The sequence below is a fragment of the Zeus faber genome, assembly GCF_960531495.2.
Source record: "Zeus faber genome assembly, chromosome: 9".
NCBI classification, from domain to species: Eukaryota; Metazoa; Chordata; class Actinopteri; order Zeiformes; family Zeidae; genus Zeus; species Zeus faber.
In genome coordinates, this window is record NC_137197.1 from 28205087 (window position 1) to 28228025 (window position 22939).

At 43.6% G+C, this 22939-nt stretch overlaps 1 protein-coding gene across 1 annotated transcript in view; it reads left to right on the plus strand.

Moving 5' to 3' along the window:
• LOC307235077 (solute carrier family 12 member 9) overlaps nucleotides 1–22939 on the plus strand; it is a gene marked incomplete at its 5' end in the record, with an annotated part of 63616 nt that overhangs the window by 19756 nt on the left and 20921 nt on the right. Inside the window, 3 exons of the mRNA XM_080007049.1 lie at nucleotides 2415–2572; nucleotides 16195–16277; nucleotides 19681–19805. Of these exons, the coding sequence (XP_079863175.1) occupies nucleotides 2415–2572; nucleotides 16195–16277; nucleotides 19681–19805 (366 nt within the window). The remainder of the gene's footprint in view (nucleotides 1–2414; nucleotides 2573–16194; nucleotides 16278–19680; nucleotides 19806–22939) is intronic.

Sequence of the window (22939 nt, forward strand, 5' to 3'; positions counted from 1 at the left end):
CCACTAACAGACCCAACACACACACACACACACACACACACACACACCTCACTCACATGTTTTCTGCGAACGCTTCATTTTTCATCCCATTTGAAAAATGTGGATAATTAATCCATAATGTTCTACCCAGAGTGCCGGCGAATTATCAGACGCACAGACACACAAAATGATGGATTAAAAGATGAATATGCATGAATACACAAATGAGGGCATGAAAAAAAGGGGGAAACAACAGCCGAAGAATGGGGGGGGGGTGGACATGGAGCATTGTGGCCAAACGATCGCCGCCGGCTCTTTCTCTATCCCTGCCCCGCTCCCTTCCTTTGCTGAAAAGACCTCCAGTTTGATCCCTGCACCCCCCCCCCCACACCTCACACACACCACCTTTCTTTGATTCAGACGGCAGAGCTTGTTTTGACTGCTCAATCTGATCAATAATTACGTTGCAGAAAGCACTCTCTCCTGCCCACCACCCCTGTGTTCAAAGACCCAAAGAGAAACTGCGATGCCATGTTGGAAACTTAACATTGACTCCATGTTACACAGGAACGCACAGCGACACATTCCATTGGTCATGTCAATGCAATGCGCATGCACACACACACACACACACACACACACACACACATACACAAACTCTCGGCACTACACCCCATTCGTCATCACTGTCACCGGGTTTATGACTGCTTTGTTTTGGAGAGCCAGTTTGGAAATGTCAGGGTTTTTCGAGATTTATTTTGCACCTGCCACATGTCAGAAATTAATACGCGCCTCAAAGTCTGACCCACTTCATCACTCACCACACACATACAAATTTATACTCCTCATTGTGTGGAGGACTTTCATAATTGTCCTCAACGCTCGTGCTGCATAGCAAAAACTACTAAAATGGCACAATGCAGACACACACACACACACACACACATACACATACACAAACACACACACACACACACACACACAAACACACACACACACACACACACACACACACACACACACACACACACACACACACACACACACACACGTACACTCACAAAAACACAGAAGCTTTCGAAATGTGAATGTACTTGTGCATAAGGCCATTGAGCTTTATTTGGTATTATGAATATGTCAGAAACTCTGATTAAAGCAATGGTTCATAAACTCTTAATGGCAGTGCCCACCCGGGATTAAGAGCTCCCTGACACACACACACACACACACACACACACACACACACACACACACACACACACACACACACGGCAAATAAACTGTCACTGGCATTTCCTAATTTCAGTGCTGATATTAACTTCACTGAAGGACGTGTGTGTGTGTGTGTGTCTGTGCGTGCGTGCGTATATGTGTGCATGTGCGTGCGTGTTCAAAACCTCAAATACAGCTTGTGTTTCTGTGAAAGCTGGCATGCCTGCCTGCGTTTGTGTGTTGTGCGAACGCCTTCTGCGGTTCTATGAGAGAGAGAGAGAGAGAGAGAGAGAGAGACTGTAAACACCAAATTGAGGGCGCTGTTGCTGAGGTGGAAATGGTGGATACTCAGGGTGCACAATAATTATTTCGCTCTATCTAAGTAACTTGGCTATTATGACCTTTTTTTACAGGTCATTATTAGAAGGCCATTAACTGGCAACAATAAAACCAAAGCAAACAAGCAAAATGCATTTAATTACAATAGGTTAATAAATATACATTAATATGTATGTTTATATATATATAGTACTGTGCTGAAGTTTTAGACACTTGTGAAAAAAATGCTGTAAAGTGAGGATTCTTTCAAAAATAATCCCATGTTAATTTTTCAGTAAATGACATAAAAAGTGCGGTAAAAAGAAAAAAACGTAATCAAATCAATATTTGGTGTGGCCACCGTTTGCCTTTTAAACAGCACCAATTTTCCTAGGTACACTTGCGCACAGTTTTAAAGGTACTCAGCGGGTAGGGTGTTCCAAGCATCTTGGAGAACTTGCCACAGTTCTTCTGCAGATTTAGGCTGTCTCAGTTGCTTCTGTCTCTCATGTTTTCCCAGACTGACTGGATGATGTTGAGAACAGGGCTCTGCAGGGGCCGTACCATCTGTTGCAAGAGTCCTTGTTCTTCTCGCTGAAGATACTGTAGTACTTTATGGCTCAAGCTGGCTGTATGTATGGGGTCTTTGTCATACTACAGACATATTGACACACTAATGCAGAAGATATAAAATAACTGTCTAGGACAAATGTTGTTGCGTGTGTTCGTGCTCAGAAATGTAACTACTGGAATACCTTGAATACCGTAGTCCGTCTAAAACATTATTTCCCTATTTCTTTGTTAAAAGCTTTAAACCTGTTGATGATGGAGAGACATTTCCGTGTGTCCAAGTCGACAATTGATGATCATTCTACTTTTTCTCTGCTTCCATCCATCCCTCACAGCATTCTCCTCCAGAGTGACTACAGCTTCTTGAGAGACATTAACATATGGAACCCTTTTGTCACCATTGGCATCTACTCCTCCGCGCTGTCGGCCGCTATGAGCAACCTGATCGGCGCCTCGCGCATCCTCTACGCCATGGCCAGGGATGACCTGTTTGGTGAGGATGACTTACTGACTTCTTTTTAAAATGTTCTTCTTTTCTTGGAGCTAGAACACATTTTCTGTTTTCCCTGCTCAAAACAAAAAGGAGAAGAATCCCAGGAGATGCGTCCACAGTCTGAGGTGCAGGGAGTCCATAATTTACGTAACTTACTTAATAATAATAAAAAAAATAATAACACTTCATTGCCCATTCCGAGAGAATCAACTTCAATGAGAAGCACTTAGGATTGAAGCAGTACATGTTGTTGACAGTGGAAAACAGTTAAACAAAAAAAAAAAAAAGCTTACTTCTGTGACATTAGAGAACTGTATCTCTGTGATTTTGGCAATTGAGAAATATTTTTTCCTCGTTGGAATTCTGAATCAAATATATATATATGCAATAATTATTATTTTTATGAGGGAAGAATCTCCCTAAAATTAATAATAATAAATATAACTGCAGGCAGCAATACACAGGGTCTGAATTTATAGTTTGAATATTGTTTGGAAGTTCCAAACTAGATGAATTAGTAAATTAACACAACAAATGACAAAACAAGCCAGATAATTGTTTTATTAAACAGTTATCCAAAACAGCTGGACAAAATAATTGAACAAATATCACAGTATTTATAAAGATCACATGTCAAATAAAGAATTTATATTATTATAATGGCAAACTTAGGCAAAATAATAAATGAAAAATGGACAAGATTGATATTTTTCATCTATGTGGTACATAAACTAAGCCATGTTAAGGAAGGTAAATAAAGAAATTATTCACCTACATTTTCTTTTTTTTCCCCATTCTCTCACTTGGTAATGTCAGTCACCATATTGTTGTTGTAACATCCACTTTAGGTTGCATTGCATTGGTGAATTCTAGAGTGCCACTGATGCTGTTGTATTTCTCTGTGAGTTGGAATACGTTACAATTTTGGTTGTCATCGTCAAGGTTGAAATAAGAATTATTTCGTAATAATTTGTCAATATCACAAACACTTTCTGACTTTTTATTACAGTGTTAATTTCAGGTATAGGAAATGTTTATTTTATTTTAAACTATCTTGTCATGGTTTTATCTTACCTTTTTGCATTGACGTACATCCGGAGTCTCAGTGACGGTAGATTTATGACGCAGTCTAATTTACTTTTTTTTTTTGTAAAGTTGAGTTTAGTTTTTTTACTTGGATTACATTTTCAGTAAGTTACATTTCCAAGAAATATGAAAAACGTCGTGGTATTTCTGTGGGTAATTACCATTAATCTGGCAAAGTAATGTGGACCACAAATTTAAAAAATCAATCGAACAGATCTACTGACATCTACCAGGTAAGAAGCTATATAAATCTACATGTAAATCAATAGTTTGGTAATGTCGAAAAACACTACAGAGTGATCAAGTCCATACCTTACACTGGACATGGTCCTACTGGACATTCTCAATCAGAATCTGTACATTTTTAGTAAATAATATGATGACATCATAAAGTGTCTTACTCTAAATCTCATCTTGTTCCTTTTAGAACGAGACGTGTCAGTTAACCAAGACCAACTGAATATTTCGGGTCAGAGTTGTTCGGCTTTGCACTAATATCTTCTCCATACGTGGATTGATTTGGATGAAATTCTTGTGATTGCTTTTTTGTGACATAGCGGTTTAAACGACCTCTCAACCGTGTTCATAACGTATGCGGAAGTATGTGTTCCTTAGCCGGCTTGGGCATATTTTGCCGTCAGATGTATTGGCTTGTCTCTTGTCTCTTGTTGTACTGGCTTGTCTCTGTAATCTAAATTGGATCCGTTTTTCGCTAATATCTGCTCCGTATGTGGATCGATTTGGAAGAAAGTGAACCACGAGATGTTTGTGAGAGCGCAATTCAAACACGATGTCATCCGTGTTCGTGTGTTATGCAGAAGTTGGTTTTCCAGATAGTTTTAGGCTTCAAAACTCAGAGAATTTTTGCCTGAACAGGGCAAACCCATAAATATCATAATAAAAAGCTCCAATCTCGTAGGTGGAAAGGGTAGAGAGACTGATCAGCTCATACACAAGGAAGTGACTTGGTCTTCCTGGGTGCCTCAGCAGCATAGGGCTCTACAGCAAAGGAGTCCTACAGCTACCCATTTCCAGACTCATAGAAGAGTACAAGTGTGCCAAAGCAAGACTGGAGATGATGCTACCGGAGTCCAGTGGTCAATTTGTAGCCCAAGCTGCCCCCATCCTGGCTACTAGAAGTAAATGGACCCCATCAGAAGGAACTGAGCAGGCAAAAGCGGTGCTCAAGCAGCGGGACATTGTTGGCCGATTACAGCAAGGCAGGAGTGAGCTTGGCCTTAGGGCCAGCACACCAGCCTGGAACAACGCTACTTGGTCTCAGAGATGCAGGCTTGTGGTACAGGCAAGGCACGTAAAGGGCATCACTCAGGCAAGACAAGGACAATGGATCAGATGGGAGGGAGTGAAGAAGAGAAAGATCTCCTGGAAAGAGCTGTGGGAAATAGAGACATTTAGAGGGAGCTTCACCATCAAGGCTGCCTATGATGTCCTGCCATGTCCCAAGACCCTGCCCGACTCCAGCAACACCAAAACACATCCTGGTGGGTTGCAAGACCAGCCTCACTCAAGGCAGAATAACCTGGCGGCGCAACCAGGTGTTACAGTGTCTAACAGTAGTTTAGTAGTTAACTTTCTAATGAAAGCGGCATAAGGAGTCTGGGAATGTAGCATTGTTTGTTGCAATGTTGCATAAACAAATTACATTCTGGCAAACAGCGCACTAGACACGAAAGGATTGTAACCCTAATGCCAAGTTTTAGAAGGATATATGTGACCCACCGCATACTTTAGGGTCATTTGGCAGCTTTCTTTTTTTCCCTCATCATTTGAAAGTGGTGAATCAGAGCTTCCAAACAAGGTGTCATTTGTGCAAATCCAGCAAATATTTTAAAGCTATGACTTGTTAATGACAAGGGTGTGGCAAACTGTGATTCGGAGATAATCACCTCCAAAGTTTTACCCACACGTGGCTCCATTCAGCCAGCTCCCAGAATGCAAATGGTGTTGCCGGACAGACAAAGCCTCATGGCTACTTAACGTAATGCTGAACTGGACAATCACGAACAGCGTTGAACAGCGTCAACAAAACACAAATATTTTTGTTTTTTAAAAAACTTTAAAAAAGTAAGAATATACATGTTTTATAAAAGTGGAATTATTTTATTTTATTTTAAATCACCAACCTCAACAGACTTCATCACATCATCAACCGTTGTAACAACAACCAGCATATCGTTGGTCACCCCGGTGGTCCCCCCGGTGGTTCTTGAAAATATTCCGTTTCATCGTCACATTCAGGTTGAAATCCGCTGTTTGAACATAAGGGTTAGGGTTAGGGAAATGTTCTCCAAGTCCAGGATAATATCAGATTCAGCGTCGCTGTCATTCCCAACGTTGCTGTGTGAAAACTGACTATCATCGCGGATAATTAAGTCCAGTACCCGCTGCTTAAACTGACTTGGATCTATCGCACTTGTTAGATTAAGTTCCACGATATGATTTAGATCTTCCTCCACCTGCTTCTCGTAATCAATAACAACACTGAGTTTTCACAGACAAGTGAAACCGGATCCTCGTCTTGTTTACGGAAGTGACATCAATGACACGCCCCCTCCACAACGATGTTTCTGTGTTACGTAGTATGATTTAAAGGTTGAACTCTATCAAAATGGTTTCACATTGTGACTTCACATCACATGGAATATGGATGAATGATCTTCACCTGGACGGTCGCTTTAAAGGAAACGATCGATCGGCACTGTTCAGCACTGTTCAGCGTCTCGGTAAGTGAACTGCGTTTCCCCATATAATCTAACGGGAATAATTAACTCCACGGTTTAACATTTTTCTACTATTTATAAATCAAACTTGGTTTTGAAAATACGTTGAGAGATTAAAAAAAAACCCACAAAGGAACACAAATCTGGAAAAATCAAATTTTCCTTCAAGAAAGGTTTTTTCAATTTATTTGGCTGCTTCTGGGGATTTTAGAAATGCGCAATATGGCGGGTTTTGCTGTGGTGGGTCACATATTACTGATACCAGGTCTGCTCCCGAGCCATCCAAACCCTGCCCTCAGCTTCTGTGACCCTGCCCAGACCCCGACCCATTGTTTTTAATCCAGACCATCTGACAGCTGCTTCTGCTGTTCAAAATCAACTTTTTTTAAATGGAAAAAAATCCTTTGGGAAAACTAGTTTTTATTTTTTTTGTTTTCTTTTCTGCTCACTCTGGAAAACATAAAACAGTCTTTAGTTCGCCTCAGATGCTCGTGTTTCAGCGGGCAGCTGAAGCACAGACAAGGTACTTCCAAGCTTTGCTAATTAAAAAAATCAATAGCATTTAGAGAGTTTGTTTACCTGCAGATGCTTCCTCAAATTGGACATGGAATCCTTTGATGCAGACTGCCGTTTCAATCTTTGCACGACACTGACAAGTGTTGAACCTAAAAGTTTTGCTGTATTTCTGTCCAGTAAATGCACTAAATGGGATTATTTTATCATACCATTTATCATACCGAGTAGCGTTGGGTATCGTTTTTTTTTTTCGATACTGGTGTTTTAAAAAAAAAGCACAAAACAATGGTCAACGCCATTAAAGAACGGCTTCTGCTGTAATTGGTACACTGCTTACATAGACCCTGAACATTGAAGAGCCTATGCCCACTGAATAAAGAAATTAAATAAATGTATTGAACAAATTGCACATGAATACGCAACCGATTATGCAGAACATAAATACTGGACCTGACCATTGGATTGGGGGTGGAATCCTGATGACAGGCTGAGGGTAGCCCCCAGAAGGCTGCAAAACTCAGACTAAAACAGAGAGGGAAACTATGGCACCTGGTCAGAGACGTTGTCCCTGAGGAGGCTATGCAGGTGGAACACGTTGCAACATAATTTCAGCAGTTTCTCTGGCAGTGGATAACTTGGACAATGGAATCAACTAGGCAGTCTTAGAGAATCGATTGCCCAATCAAATAAATTCCTATCTGCCAGAGACAGCTTACGGGAGAAGAAGGGACATGGGTGAACCTTCTGATCCTCAGCCAACCGCTGAGACAGGATCGCTGAGACAGGATTGCCTCCACACAGGTGTCCAAAACCTCCACCTCTACAATGAATCTGGCGAGTGGGATCTGGGAAGATGAGAATGGCCGCAGAGGTGAAACATTATTTTAACTCACCAAAAGCCCTCTCAGGAGGACCACCGGAATTGAACATTCTGGGACGTGAAAGGGTGAGAGGAACTGCCACCAAACTGTAGTTCCAGATGAACTAGAACTAGGGAAGCCCAGAAAGCATTGAAGCTCCTTGCAAGTGGGGGTAGTAGGCCAGTCCGTGATCGCCCTGTTCTTGGCTGGGCCCGTTTTTCTTTTACGTTGCTAACCTTTTAAAATGCCTAATTGAGAGATTTTTTTTTTTAACCGACCCGCGCACTGCGACTGGTGAGAGCCAGTGCCCCGTCCCAGGCTGCATTTGTAAAACCGGCAAATTACTTATTTTTCGTCCTTCAGCTTGCCGGTTGCGTATGGTTTAAAACCAAAAAATCCCTTAGGTTGTTGGGCTGACAGTTGGTGGTTGCAAAAGTTTGACATATCACCCAACCCTCGTCCCGTAGAACATCATTGACTAACCCCTGGAAAACTGCAGGGTCATTGGTAAGGCCAAAAGACATGACTAAGTACTCATAATGTCTGCTAGGAGTATTTAAGGCACTTCCAATCATCCCCCTCACTGATCCTCACCAGATTGTAAGCATTACGGAGAACTGGTTTGGAGAAGATAGTAGCTCCTTGGAGCAGTTCAAAAGCAGATGATGTCAGTGGGAGAGGGTATCAGTTTTTGACTGTGATGTCATTGAGTCCTCTGTAGTCAATGCAAGGTGTAGGGACTAGTCCTTCCCTATGAAGAAAACACCAGCTCCAACAGGAAATGAGGAAGGGCGAATGATCCCTGCTGACAGGGAATTATTGACAAACTTCTCCATAGTCTTGGTTTAAGGAGCAGACAAGGAAAATAGCCGACCCATAGGAGGGGCCTTGCTTGGGAGTAGGTCAATGGCAGAGTTATACAGGCGATGTGGTGGCAATGAGGTAGCCTGTGCCTTGTTAAATACCTCCTTTAGGTCTAGGTAATAATTTGAGACTCCAGAAAGATCTGGAAACTAAGACGGAATAGAACAGAAGAGAGGGCAGATCTGAGACAGACAGCATGACAGTGAGCACTCCAATCCAGGCTGTTGTTGTGCATGGATAAAGTGAAAGGTGAGTGTTTCAATGTGGTTACCTGACATGCCCACTTGGAGAGGAGTCGATTGATGGGTAACCCGGCAAAGGACACGACCGTCGACTGCAGGAGCGTTGATGGGCTTCACCAGAGCCTCCCCTCTGATCCAAAGCTGAGAGGCAAGAGTCATGTCCAACTGATTGATGTCAGGGTGAGAGTCAATGAGGACCCTGACTGTGTGGGTCTCCAGAACAGCGAAGTTGAGCATGAAGCAGAGGTCAAGAGGGCATTTCAAAGTTTGTGGTTCTGCTCTCCATCACCCTCTCAATGACTGGTTAGCCATGTCTTTTACCGGACAGGAAGAAGCAAAATGGCTTTTTCTGGCTGCAGTATAGGCTGGAATAATGTTCTGGTGGAGTTAAGCGTGCACCCGGCACTGGAGAAGATTGAACCGGAGAAGTAACTGCTCCTCAAGTGAACCAGAGTCAGCTAGGTTCATATTGGCCAGATTGTATTGTAATGTTCACTGGTACTGGTAGGTTTAAACCTAAAAGCACAATGTGGTTTGGGTGTCTACGTAATGGGGCCAGTGATCAGCGTGGCTGTACGCCTGTTGCTCGTCAGAGCAATCAACAAGCAACAGGTAAATCATCCATCCCTACACACACAGGGAGAGCCTCTGTCATTATGTGTCCATCTGATCTCAGCTTGTTACATCGTGCCACTCTCTCCAATGAACTGAGATGTTTGCAACATCTCTGCCTGTCTCTCTGTGTCAGAGGGCCCTGAAAATGCCACTCGGGTGACGTGTAGCGGGCAGAACTGCCACACAACAATGAGACTAACCAAGTCACAAGGAGAGTTCAGTTTACTATGAGATCAGTCACTCAGGCAAACAAATCCAACAAGGGGCAGGTAGGGAATCCAATATCCAGAAAGTAGAAAGCAGGGTCAAAAACAGGCAGGTCTGGAAAAAAACAGGAGTGAAAAATGCTGGAACGCTTGGGGAAACACACAAGTCAGTCTGGTGGGGAACCAAGGGAAGGGTACATGTTAACATGATCAGCCACATCATTAAACCACTGACATGTGAAGTGAATAACATTTATCATCTCATTAAGATGGCCTTTGTTGAGGGGTGAGATATATTAGGCAGCAAGTGAACAGTCAGTTGTTGAGGTAAGGTTGGAAGCAGGAAAACTGGGCAAGTGTAAGGATCTGAGATTGACAGTCAGTAGGGGCCAAATTGTGATGGCTAGATGACTGGGTCACACCATCTCCAAAATGGCAGGTCTTGTGGGGTGTTCCGGTATGCAGTGGTTAGTACTTACCAATAAAGGTTCAAGGAAGGAGAACCAGTGACAGGTTCATGGGCACCATGGGCTCATTGATGCACGTGGAGAGCGAAGTCTAGCCCGTCTGATCCGCTCCCACAGAAGAACTACTGTAGCACAAATTGCTGAAATAGTTCATGCTGGCTATGAAAGAAAGGTGTCAGAACACACAATGCATTGCATCTTGCTGCATACTCGGCTATGTACCCGACGACAAGTCAGAGTTCCCATGCTGACCTCTGTCCACCGACAAATGCAAAGAGAATTGTGTAAATGAAGAGTTGTAGAATAGAAATAGAATACACTGAAAAGTGTATTGGCTGTGCTTTCTGTTCATTTTGTAACTTTCCACCTCCAGACCTTCACCCTTCACACACTCCTCTTATCACCCTCTCCAGTTTGATCATCCAGATGTTGAAAGAGCTACACCAAGCTGTTAGTCTAAAGGTCAATGCTGAGTACACAAAGCAGGCGAAGGAGAAGATCTTTGAACTAACTTATTTACTTTCACTCTCAAATGGAAAATGTAAAAGCTGCATTGACTTAGGATTGTTGAAGTGGCATGGAAAAAGGAAGTGTTGGGTTTTCATGGCCACTTAGTACGGTTCCGTACCTGCTTGGGAAGTGGGACCAAATAGGACCCATGGGGTGGGAGGAAAAAGCACTGCTCCTATCCAACTCAACAGAAGCTTCAGCATGAAGCACCATGTTCTGGAAAGAACTTCACTTCTAGAAACCCAAACGAATAGATTTTATAATTGAGAAGACACTGACAATCGTCAAAATTGTCGTCAACCACCAATGGTGTCCTTGAAACCAACAGTTCCCTTGTTAGCCGAAAGTTATCTAAAATTGAAACAGAAACCCACACCTTGTACTCTTTCTGGAAGGTTCCTTTTCAATTGGGGAAATAGGTCCATATGTGGTGAAAGATGTACATGGCTGTGTAATTGTGTGTCAAGGCACCGTGTTCATGTGCATACAGTATGTGTCCGGTTAGATAAATTACTTGGTACAGAGGCAGATAGCTTACAGCACACTCCCCCAGCTAAAGAGTTAAAGTCAATTTGATTAATCCATTCCATTACTTAGGGATGGGATTTTTCCAGATGAATCCTGAATTCTGGATTTTCAGACCTGAAAATGTGACCCACATTAAGCATTCAGATACGTCAATTATTTTTCATTTTTTTTGGAGGTGGGGTATGTACCGATATCTGGTCCGGTATTGGCCAAAACAACAAGATCAGCTATCAGAAATAATATATGTGACCCACCACATACTTTAGGGCCATTTGGCGGCTTTCAATTTTGTTTTTTTTCTGCATCAATTGAAAGTGAAGAATCAGAGCTTCCAAACAAGGTGTCACTTGTGCAAATCAAGCAAATATTTTTAAAGCTATGGCTTGTTCATGACAAAGGTGTGGCAAACGGTGTTTCTGAGATAATCACCTTCAAAGTTTTCCCCCACACTTGGTTCATTCAGCCAACTCCCAGAATGCAAATGGATTGAGGATCAACAGAACCAAGCTAGTTGTCACATGGCTACTTAACATCCTGCTGAATTGGGACTTGACACCCTGCTGAATGGGGCAATCTCTGCTTTGTTCTTGTGTTTTGAAGGAATGTTGAACAACACATACATTTTTGTTTTTAAAAAAGCTTGAATTCAACAGTAAAAATATACATGTTTTATAAAAGTGGAATTATTTAGGCGTTTAAAGTACGGACAACACAACAAAATGTAGAGTCTATCAATAATATGTCTCGGAAAATCAGCCTCAGTGTGTCATTTGATATATAAATGTGCATATGCAAAATATCTTCTATGTTCTTGGAGTTATGTGGGCTAACCCCCAACCCTACCCCAGCCACACTCTGAGAGCCTGTTTTGGGCCTCTTTTCATTTTCTTTTGGCCCCTGGCTATATTTGCAGGTAAGCTTGAGAATCATGTGCATTACTACTTTCGTTGGTCTCCTCAGGTGGTTCTTGAAAATTTTCCGTTTCATTATCACATTCAGTTTGAAATCCGCTGTTTGAAATGTTCTCCAAGTACGGGATCATATCAGATTCAGCAGTGCTGTCGTTCTCAGCGTTGCTGTCGGAGAACTGACTGTCATCGTGGAAAGTTAAGTCCAGTACATGCTGCTTACACTGACTTGGATCTATCACACTGGTCAGTGTGATATTGTGTGTTAGTGTGTGTGTAAAGGTAGTACGATTTAAAGGTTGAACTCTGACTTATCTTTTATTCTTAAATATAAAGTTATATAATATATAATAATATAATATATATAAAGATACCGAAACTGTACCATAACCGTGGCCAAAAAACTGTGATACATACCAAACCGTGGGCCCAGTGTACCATTGCATCCCTAGTAAACAGGTGCCTGGGACTGCTCGGAGGAATGTTTTTTAGAAGCATTTTAATGTCTGCCAATCATGTTAGAGATCAAGGTTTCAATGAATGAAGGTTTACATCTTCAATTTTGCAAATAAGTTAAGTCTGATTTTGACATACTGTATATTGCATACTCTGCAGACGGCGCGCAGCACATGTATGGTGTGAATCGGCCAGGAGTGTGTGTGAGAGAGACAGAGAGAAAGTATGTTGTATTGTCACTGATATTTCATTGAGATTTGTCTGTGTTGATGCGGCATCCAAACAAAACAATATAACCACTCATTAGTAGCATCTTGCGCCGTAAAGTCTACTGATGAAGGGGTCAAGAATCTGTTTGAATGGAGCTGGTTGCAGGAGACTGTCCAAGTTAAAGGAAACACGTTTTCACTGAATTGCTTCAGCAGCATAGGGAACCAGGGAAGGCTATTTGCAACATATGCAACCAGCCAATTAACTATGGCGCAAGTGGGAAGATTGCACTCCAGGAACATATGGATCATCCACAACATGTGAAAGCAGGAAAAATCCAACAATACAAGAGTCAAGAACATACACATTGAGAAAGTACCAGCAGATAATGTTTTGTAAAGTACCAGCATGTAATGTTTACATTTTAACAATGTTCCAAACAGCTGGTTATTAACTTTAATGACATAACTAGAAATTGACTGAATTTAAGCAGATCGACCAACTTGAATTAATGACCAGACATACAGTAGCAACAAATACGATTTCTTCCAATGGGGGAAATATCCAAAGCATTATGTAAATTTTGTGATTGTGCTGTGATGAGGGGCTCTAAAAATTGTCCGCCGTGCCCCTCAACTCCTCGACATTGATGGACACTCATGTCACCATCTTCAAAATAACAGCAAGAGATTCTGTTGTCCTTTTGAGCGTTGGGTTGAGGCTTTGCTGTCAGACCTGCCACAGACCACGAATGGTCAGCTGACATGAAAGACGACCTCAGAGAAATTTGCAGCTTATTTGGAATCCATTTCTCACGGCCAGAGTGCTATATCCCACACTGGTGGCTCTCAGTCTTGGATGTCAGTCTGGACACATTGTGCATGTGGGATGCATTGGTCATGTTTCGCTATGCCTTCCTGAGCAATGAAGATAAAAGTACATACAAGAGCATTGTCAATGCCATTCTTCAAAAGCGGGGCGTACAGGAAGCAGGCAGAACCCGGATCAAGGAGTTGTGGAAGGAGTTGGGAAACAGGTCCAAGAACTTCACAAACAAGGGGAAGATGAAAAAGATTAGGATGTGCAAGAAGGTGAGAAAAACACCCTAAACATCAACTGTAGCTATATGGGTGGGGGGAGAGGGCAAAAAAAATTCTAACAGTAAATTTGCTTATTGACTGTCAGATTTTATCTGTCAATCTATCTATCTATCTATCTGTCTGTCTGTCTGTCTGTCTGTCTGTCTGTCTGTCTGTTAGTTATTATTGTTTTTTATCAAGATGCTTGTTAAATGTACATTGCTGTGATTGCTGCAGAGAGAAAATATTTTTCCATGGTTTGGCTGGTGCTATTTGAGGACAAGAAAACCCTCCTTGAGCGCCACTTCTATTCAGCAGCCCTTCCCATGCTGAAGCATTACGGCCTTATTTTTCAATCCAAGGACCAAAGGTTCATAAACTCCAAGATGAGCAGGAGAGACTCGTCAAGGAGTTTTTATCCTGCTTCACAAGTCAGAAGACCTGGCCTGGGACTAGAAGTACCCAGCACTCTGAAACCTTGCAATGCGCATTTCATGGTCCACAGGTGGAATCGGCGTTCAGTATAATGTCCAACATTGTGCAAGCCAAAGCTGCCAAGCTTAGTGTGGAGACATGAGTCCTATCAAGTGTCAAACACAACCTGAAGGCCATGCAGATGTCAAACTATTGTGCTAAAGGTACAGAGCTCTGCTCAGAGAAAAAAGAAGAATTGAACAAATGGCCGTATCACTTCGTCACTCCAACGGCCAACAAGAATGGCCAAAGATGTCATTGTGGCAGCAGCTGTGAGTGCCAGATGCAAGTTCCAGAAAAGGCGCTAGCAGGCTCTAATGAAGATTCTGCAGAGACTAAAGAGGCATCAAAAATTGAGGCCTCCATTTGACTCATAAAAGTTGCATTTTGCATATTTAAGTGTTGAAGTTAAGTTGTACAGATTCTGGATCAGCACTATGGAGCAAACTTGTGGCCCTAAGTAGATTTCTGGAAAATGTGTGTGTGTGTGTGTGTGTGTGTGTGTGTGTGTGTGTGTGTGTGTGTGTGTGTGTGTGTGTGTGTGTGTGTGTGTGTGTGTGTGTGTGTGTGTGTGTGTGTGTGCTTGGCTGCTTAACCTTGCCAGAGCATCAAATGCAGACTGAGTGCTGGATGTCCAATTAACAAAACACACACACATTTACACATTGATGCACACCCATAAACAAACAACTACGTATACACACACACACATTCTGACCTGCTTCTATCTACAGTGAATGTCTCTCTTTCTCGCTCCCTCACCTCTCTCTGTTGCTCAGCTGCATTGACTCTCCCCATTTAATTTTGTTCATTGGGCTCGGGCAATCGTGCAAAATTGCAATCGCCAATATACGATTTTATAGGGGGCGCGCAAACATAGAACGTAATGTAATGTGGCAAAAGCGGTGTCCCTGTTCCAGAAATGCAGGATTTACTTTTTACAAGTAAATGATTTACTCAAAATCATTCCGTTTTGATTAAATTAAGTCCCAAAGCAGCGGGGAGACATGCATCCTCGTTGTCCCAACAGTGTTGCACAGGTTTTTTTGGAACAATACGGAACGGGGTTAGTCCCTTAACTCAGTTGTGTTTTAAAAATGTCCTTTCACACAGCCGGTGCACACCGCTGTCTATGAGATTCTATTATATATTGCTATGATATAATCACAAGATTTGCATATTGACCGGCGGGGGGGGGGGGCACCCGAGCACCAGCCCCATGGACCCCACTGTGTCCTTCTTATCTGCCGCGCTTTTGTTTTTTAAAGCATTAATGGGTATCGAGGTAGCAGATTGTCTGGGCAAGATACAGTATATTCATCCCTGTAGAGGGGAAGTGAGACCTGATCACCAGTAGTTACTCGACAGAGGGGGAGAGCCTTCGCCCCCTCTCTCTCCTCTCTCCCCCTCTCCACTTCAGTTTCAGAACATGGTAAACTGCACTTACACCGTTTCAATGCTCGGATTTTTTCTGGCGTTTAAAAAAAAAGAAAGATAAGAAAACCTCTGTCATCAATGTCAATCACGATCGTTGGAGTCAATGGCCAATAGACGATTTAATCATAAATCTTCCCAAGCCTTACGCCCACTCCAACCCTACCACACAAACCTACCCAAGCGCCAGACAAACACCCTTAGACACACCCACACTCTCCATCCCTTTTTTTTTCCAGTTCCCTCCTCTCTCTCCTCCACCCCTTTGTCTTCCCTCAGCCTTCATTTTGAACTCCTCCTCACTTTCGGTTGCGCTCTCTCTCGCAATTTAAACTTTCCTCTTTCTTCCCCTCACTCTCTGTCCACACTCTCACCCTGTCTCTCTGTCTCGCTCTCATCTATCCATCAATCTCTGTCTACACCCAGGTAAGGTCCTGTCTCCGGCGAAGAGGACGTCCCACAGCGGGAACCCCTGGGTGTCAGTGCTCATCTCCTGGTTGCTGGTGCAGGTGAGTGCAACAGAACTACCTACAGACTTGAGAGAATGAAGGGGGAAGAGGAATATGAGCCTGGCTGAGGCTCCCACCTCAGATAGTACAGAGACTCCCTCCATACCCTTAGTCCGGTGTCATGTAGTACACAAAGCAGCCATTTTGAAATACAAAGGATAAAAACAGCAGCGACATTTGAAACCGAATCAGGAGTCATGACCATGAAATCTACACGCGTCATTTTTAGTAGGGTGTTGCCATAAGTCTTCTTGTTCATCTTCTTCTACTTCTTTTTTTAGAATTTTAATGGGAGTCTTGCTTCAAAAGAACTGTTGTGTTGTTTTTGGGGGTCTCTTGAAAAGCCAGATGTGTGTGCTAATTATGTAAATATAAATCAGTGCAAATTGGCCACAAAGTCTATTGAAACATTTTTTTAAGCAATAATTTGTTCTTCGAAGTTAGGTAGAGAAGTCAATTGTGAGTGGGAGATAGATGGAAAGTATGGATGGAGAGAGGGAGAAGAGAGACAGATTCGGAGGAGGAAATGAGAGGGCTTGCTATTCTGTCCTGTGTATTAAAGGCTAAAGGCCCTGTCATTCTCTCTCTTTCTCTCCGGGCGCGGAGGAGGAGTAATTAGAGGGGAAATCGTTAGTCGTGCTGCCGCCATCAAATCATTGACTGACTCGTCCACTCTCGCTTTCTGTCCTTCTCTCATTCCCTCGCTCCTTCTCTCTCCATTTGAATGATCCACCGATAACAAAGGCCGTATTCTAATCTTTCCCCGTGTTCCAACAGTTGTGCGGTGGATCGAATAAGGAAGAGTAGAAAACGGGTTTGGGGGTGTGCAGTATGGAACAAGGCTTTCATTGTACCTTTGGGCAGATGGGATAAGGAGAGTAAGGGTTGAAAGAATTGTAAAGTGTGCGGTGGTGTTGATGAGGAGACCTTGGTCGGTGAGGAGGTTGTTGGACAGGTAGTAGTCATCGCAGACAGATCAAGGGGTAATTGGCTCATGATATGACACCTAATGTCTTTCGTTGGCTACCCGTCAATCAACTGCACCTGCTGTGTGCCAGTATGATTAGTGTTCGTGTCAGTGTCAGTCAGTGTCAGTATGATTAGTTATTTTTGACTGATTGTTGTACTTACGCTGCCTGTTCAACGTGTGAACAAAAGCTACTTTCGCTTCAGATCAGCCCCATATTTTACTTAATGTCAAGTCCAGTTTATTTCTGTAACCCATCAGTCTTAAAAGGCTTCACAGACCACTCTTTCAGGGGATCATTGGACAGCACTGCATGACGCCTTGGGGTACAAATAACTTGAGCCTATACATGAGGGAGAGTGTTTTAAAACCCCAAAACTTCCATCAGAATATCAAAGTACTTCAATAAAATTAACAACAACAGGACATCTAAGGTTATAGAGCATCCACCACAAAAATACATTTCTTAGCTGCAACTTAAAATGATTCACTGTTATGAACACAAGACACATGGAGACAGTGTCTTGTGTTCAGATTAGATTGAGAGCTTATGTGCATGGTTGTCCAAGAGGTAACAGGAAGGGAATCTGATTAATCTAGACAAGAATTAACCTCCTTAATTGTGTATCGATATAAACGGGTGTTTACATCCAATGCTCTTGATATTTGTTAGAGAGAGAAATTCTGGGGGTAATGGGTGAGGTCTGTTCAGAATCTGCCCTTTACTAATTTTTGACCAGAATCACATTTGATCCTGAAAAACTGTTGAGGCATGCGATAGTCCATGTACTGTGTCAGGTCACATTTAAGTAAGCGCTATCTATTCTATTAAAGGGGACCTATTATGCAAAACTTACTTTTTCAGTACTTGTGCACATACATTTGGGTCTCTGACTGCCTACTAACACACAAACTGTGAAAAAAGAAAGAAAACATATCCTGAAACAACCCGTTGAGATCATGTTGGGCTTCAGTAGAATTAGGACTGCCCTCCATCTGAGTAACTCAACAAACACATTGTTTAAAAGAAAGAGGAATAAATACCAACTTTCTGTGAAGAAACTGCAGACTATCGAAAGGTAAATATTTAAAATATAATTCTGCTCTGTGCTTCTTTCGTCTGAGAGTCTCGATGCATCACAGTGCAGTGTCTGGGTCTGGCACAAGCTTGGAGTATGGCAATAAAAGTCGGAACTAACTTTAAAATAAGGCCTTGTAGATCTAATATGAGTGAAGATTCAGCAACTGGATTGCTTATTTCTCGCTTCAAATTTGTTCAAAAACTGATTTTGGTGGACTGATAAGGTGAAATCAGTGAAAGTTACACAGTAAATACAATGAAACATGGAAGCCATGCTCAAACCCCATTGGCTCACAGAACTCAGGCATCAGGAGGGTGGCTCCTCCCACAGAAACAGCCTGTTTTGGAACAGGATGGTATCGAGGTATGTTAGAATGGCTAGAATGCATAATCTGAGTGATATTTTCAGCAATGAAAATCCAAAACATATTTTGGGGACCTCAGAGTCTTATATTAACTTGTATAAAAAGGAGCATAATAGGTCCCCTTAAACGTAAATGCCTGGCCATGGTTTAAAAAACCATGGCGCAGTATTCAATAGCATCATCGCGCAGCCCCGACTACCAATCTTTCAATTGAGATGTACTGTCTGTACGAGCTCACTTATTAGAGTAAAAATTATAGCAATTTATGCACCACTGCACCCTTTCTATGTGCACTCTCCTTTCCTCACTGAAAAGAAAACATACCCAAAGAGATCTAGTGCATAGCAAGAGATGGAACTACACATTAGCGAATGAATACACACAAGTGTGCACACACACACATCCCCACGCGCTGTGATGGCAGTTGTCCACATTGGCCTGTGTCTGAGTTAATGGCTAATTAATGCTCTGGTAGAGCAAGGCTCCCAGGGGAGCTCTGGTGAGGTGCGTGCTGACTTTGACTTCCAGAGGTCGCCTCTCTGCCTCTCTATCCTTATCTCCCTCTTTCTTGTGCTTTTATTCATACTTTATCATCTGTGTTGCTCTCATTACCTCATCATCTCTCTCCCTCTCTGTCATTATTCTCTCTCTCTCTCTTTCTATAATGTTCCATTATTATTCCCATTATCCCCCCCACCTCAGTTTATGCCTGCCTAACGGCTACAAAGTTAGTGCTCCCTCAGTTGCCATTGCGTCTGTCATCCTCCCTAATGTAAGTATATCATAAGTGATGCCTCTTTCAAGCCAAACAGTGGAGGACGCTGGTTTCTACCAACGGTAAATAAAACAAAGATGTTGTTGCTGTTGATTTATTCCATGCCAACTTGCGTTGCCAATCGACGCACCGCACTTGACAAGCACGTCTACGACTCTGTTACTATGTGAACCTGGATGGAAAACGTCTCTCTGTGTCTGCCTCTCCTATGTTAGTTGGTGCTGTTCTCGGGGAAGCTGAACACCATCGCCAGCATTGTGACCATATTCTTTCTCCTGGTCTACGCGGCTGTGGACCTGGCCTGCCTCGCCCTGGAATGGGCCTCTGCACCCAACTTCAGGTACAGAAACCTACACACACACTCACACTCACACAGAGTTTTGACTTACCGTACTTGCAATCGCGGATACTCTCAATCAGAGGGGCCAAGTCTGGAAAGAGTGGGCCCACAAAGACCAAACCAAAATACCCTTATTCGGTCATTAGATTTGATGCCGACAATACACACACACACTCACCTATAGTATCTCTAAAAGGTCTGCTGTGGGGTTGAACTATTGTAAAAATCACTTGGTGTCTATTCCGAATGTTTTACACTCCAATTTTTTGTTTTCTTTTTTCCTCACTCTCCTTGGCTGTTTTTTATGATGTCGCATAGGCTGGGTGGTGTTGCTAAGGCAACAGTGCGCTAATTAAAAGTCATAAAACTAGCCACTGTCGATAAAGTGGGAGGGAAGAGGGGCTGAAAACAAAGGAAAACTGTGTCTTTGTGTGTGCATACAGTACATGTGGGTGTACACATTGTACTTATTGCTGCTGTGGGCCAGAGAATATAATACAGAAGAAAGTGTATTGTTAGATTTACAGTAGATGCTTACATTTCTTTATTTACCATGTTTGGAGGTTTTTTTTTTCCATTATTGCTTTTACAACTAGCCCACCTCCATTGATTCAGATTCAGAAACTCTATTTTGCACTTATTGTGTTGGTTTTCCTGTACTCTACATGTATTAGCTGTTTGCGATTCAGAATGCTTTACAACCACCACAGTGCCCTTTTTTTCAGTTGTCTGAGACGGAGTTGTACTTCATTTCGAACTCGAGTTCTTACTATGCCTTAAGCTGTCTTCAGACACACAACTGCACAACTGAAACTCACAAACAGTCCCGGGCCTTTTCATTAGGAGCTTCTGCGCCTACTGGAGCGGGCTGTGGCAAAGCTGGGTATCGCTTTGGCAGACCCCGAGCCCGCTCCTCCCTCAATGCTGTCTGGGGTGTATTTTACGGAGGCCGAGGATCGGCCTTCCGGGCTGCGTACCCTCCCGGTGCTGGAAGATATCACTAAGGAGATAAGGACTTCTTGGGGTGCTCGTCAGAGGACGCGCTCCCCCAACCAGGCGTTCAGCCAGTTGTCGACCCTGGACACCAAGACGGAGACGGAGGATACTTGGCTATGCCCCTTTGGTGGAGTTGGTAGCTGCCCACCTGTGATCCTCCCTCACCTTGGAAAAGTCTCAGTTACCCTCCAAGGCGTGTAGGCTGATGGCAAATTCGGCAGGGAAATCCTACAAAGCGGCGGGCAGGCTGCAGCCCTGCCTAATAATGTCTGCCTGATCCAAGCCTACCAGGCCAGGGGAAGGCCGCCAGGGGAAGGCTGGGTCCGGTAACACTGCAGGTGGTGATAAAAATGGATGCCTCCCTGTATAGCTGGGCGCTGTTTGCGAGGGCCGGATGGTCAGCGACCACTGGAGAGCCCACCGGACCCGGCACATCAATTTGTTGGAGTTGGAGGCGGTCCGGTTGGCCCTGTTACACTTGGCACTGCAAATGAGGAGGCACCACATCCTGATAAGTTCCAAAAACACAGCGATGATTGCTTTAATCAATCGTCAGAGTGGCATCCGCTCCCTAGCCAAGCATGAAGTGGCATCAAGGATTTTGCTGTGGGCCCATTCCGACCTCTGTTCCCCGTCAGCCTATCATATTCAGGGCAGGCAAAACCTGGGAGTACGCTTATAATCAAGGGGATGGCCGCACGCATTGGATTGGCATATTCACCGCTGGTCATGGACATGATCTGGCGTCTGAACCGAGCCGTAGGGGATCTATTTGCTTCACGAGACACATTCATTTTCCTCTGTGGTACTCTATTCGGAAGGACTACCCCCCATTGGGTCACAATGCCATGGCTTACCGCTGGTCTCAGGCTCGTTTGTATGCATTTCCTCCCCTCCCACTGTTGTGGCAGGTGCTGGAAAAGGTGTGGGAGGGTGGAACTGGTTCTGGTGGCACCTTGATGGCAGACACAGACTTGATTTGCGGACCTGAGGCCCCTCATCGTGGGTACACTGTGGGTGCATCCGCTCCGGCTGGATCCCCTGACGCAGGCAGCGGGGAAAATCTTTCATCCAGCTCCCCAAGTGAAACTGGTCGCCTGGCCCCTGAGCGAAACCGGCTATTAAACAAAGGTTTATCCATTGAGGTAGTGGAAATAATTCAGAGCACTAGAGCCCCATCAATGAAGGCATTTTGCATATCCAAATGGCTAGCCTTTGAGCGCTTGTGTGTGGCGTGTGGAGACGACCCACTAAGATGTAATATTGGGGTCATATTCACTTTCCTCCAAGGCCTGCATGTAAAAGGCTCGGCACCATCCACCCTCAAGGTGTACCTGGCTGCAATATCGGCCTGTCATAATGGAGTGGATTGCAAGCCACCAGTCACAGCCACAGTCACACTTTGGCATCCAGGTTCATGCAGGGCGCCATCATGAACCTGGGCTACACACACGGGTGCGGTCGCTGACTGCGAAATGGGATTTGGTTTTGGTGTTGAATGCTTTAACGAAACCCCCATTTAATCTCTCCAAGAGGTGGGATGATTTTTTTTTGTCATATAAGTCAGCACTGGTTCTGGAACTTGTCTTGGCAAAATGTGTGGGGAACCTGGCCGCGCTGTCTGTCCACCAGTCCTGCTTGGTGTTCTCCACGGACAATCAGAGGGTTACGTTGAAACCCAATTTGGTTTTTCAGCCCAAGAACATAAAAGCAGGATTCAAATCGACCATGATTGATCTCTCTTCGTTTTCTCCTCTTTCACTTGGGTCATTGGAGGACAAGAGGCTGCATACTCTGTGCACAGGGCGCTGGTGTATGGTGTGCACACCAGTCCGACAAGCTTTTTGTCTGTTATGGATCTGACAATTGTGAAACCCCTGTCCAAACATAGTTTCTCACTGGATAGTGAAAGTGACCTCATTGGCTTACTCCTCTGTGGAGCAGGAACCTCCAGAGGGTCTTAATGCGCATTCTTCGAGCAGTGTGGCTACCTCGTGGGCATTGTAAAGAGGGGTTTCGGTGGAGGAAGTGTGTTCACTAGATTCAGTCTCGACATAACGGCGTCAGCACTGGCGCAGGCTGTTTAGACAGTGACCAGGTGTTAAGCCTGCATACAAAGTTACGCTATGTGGTTGAGA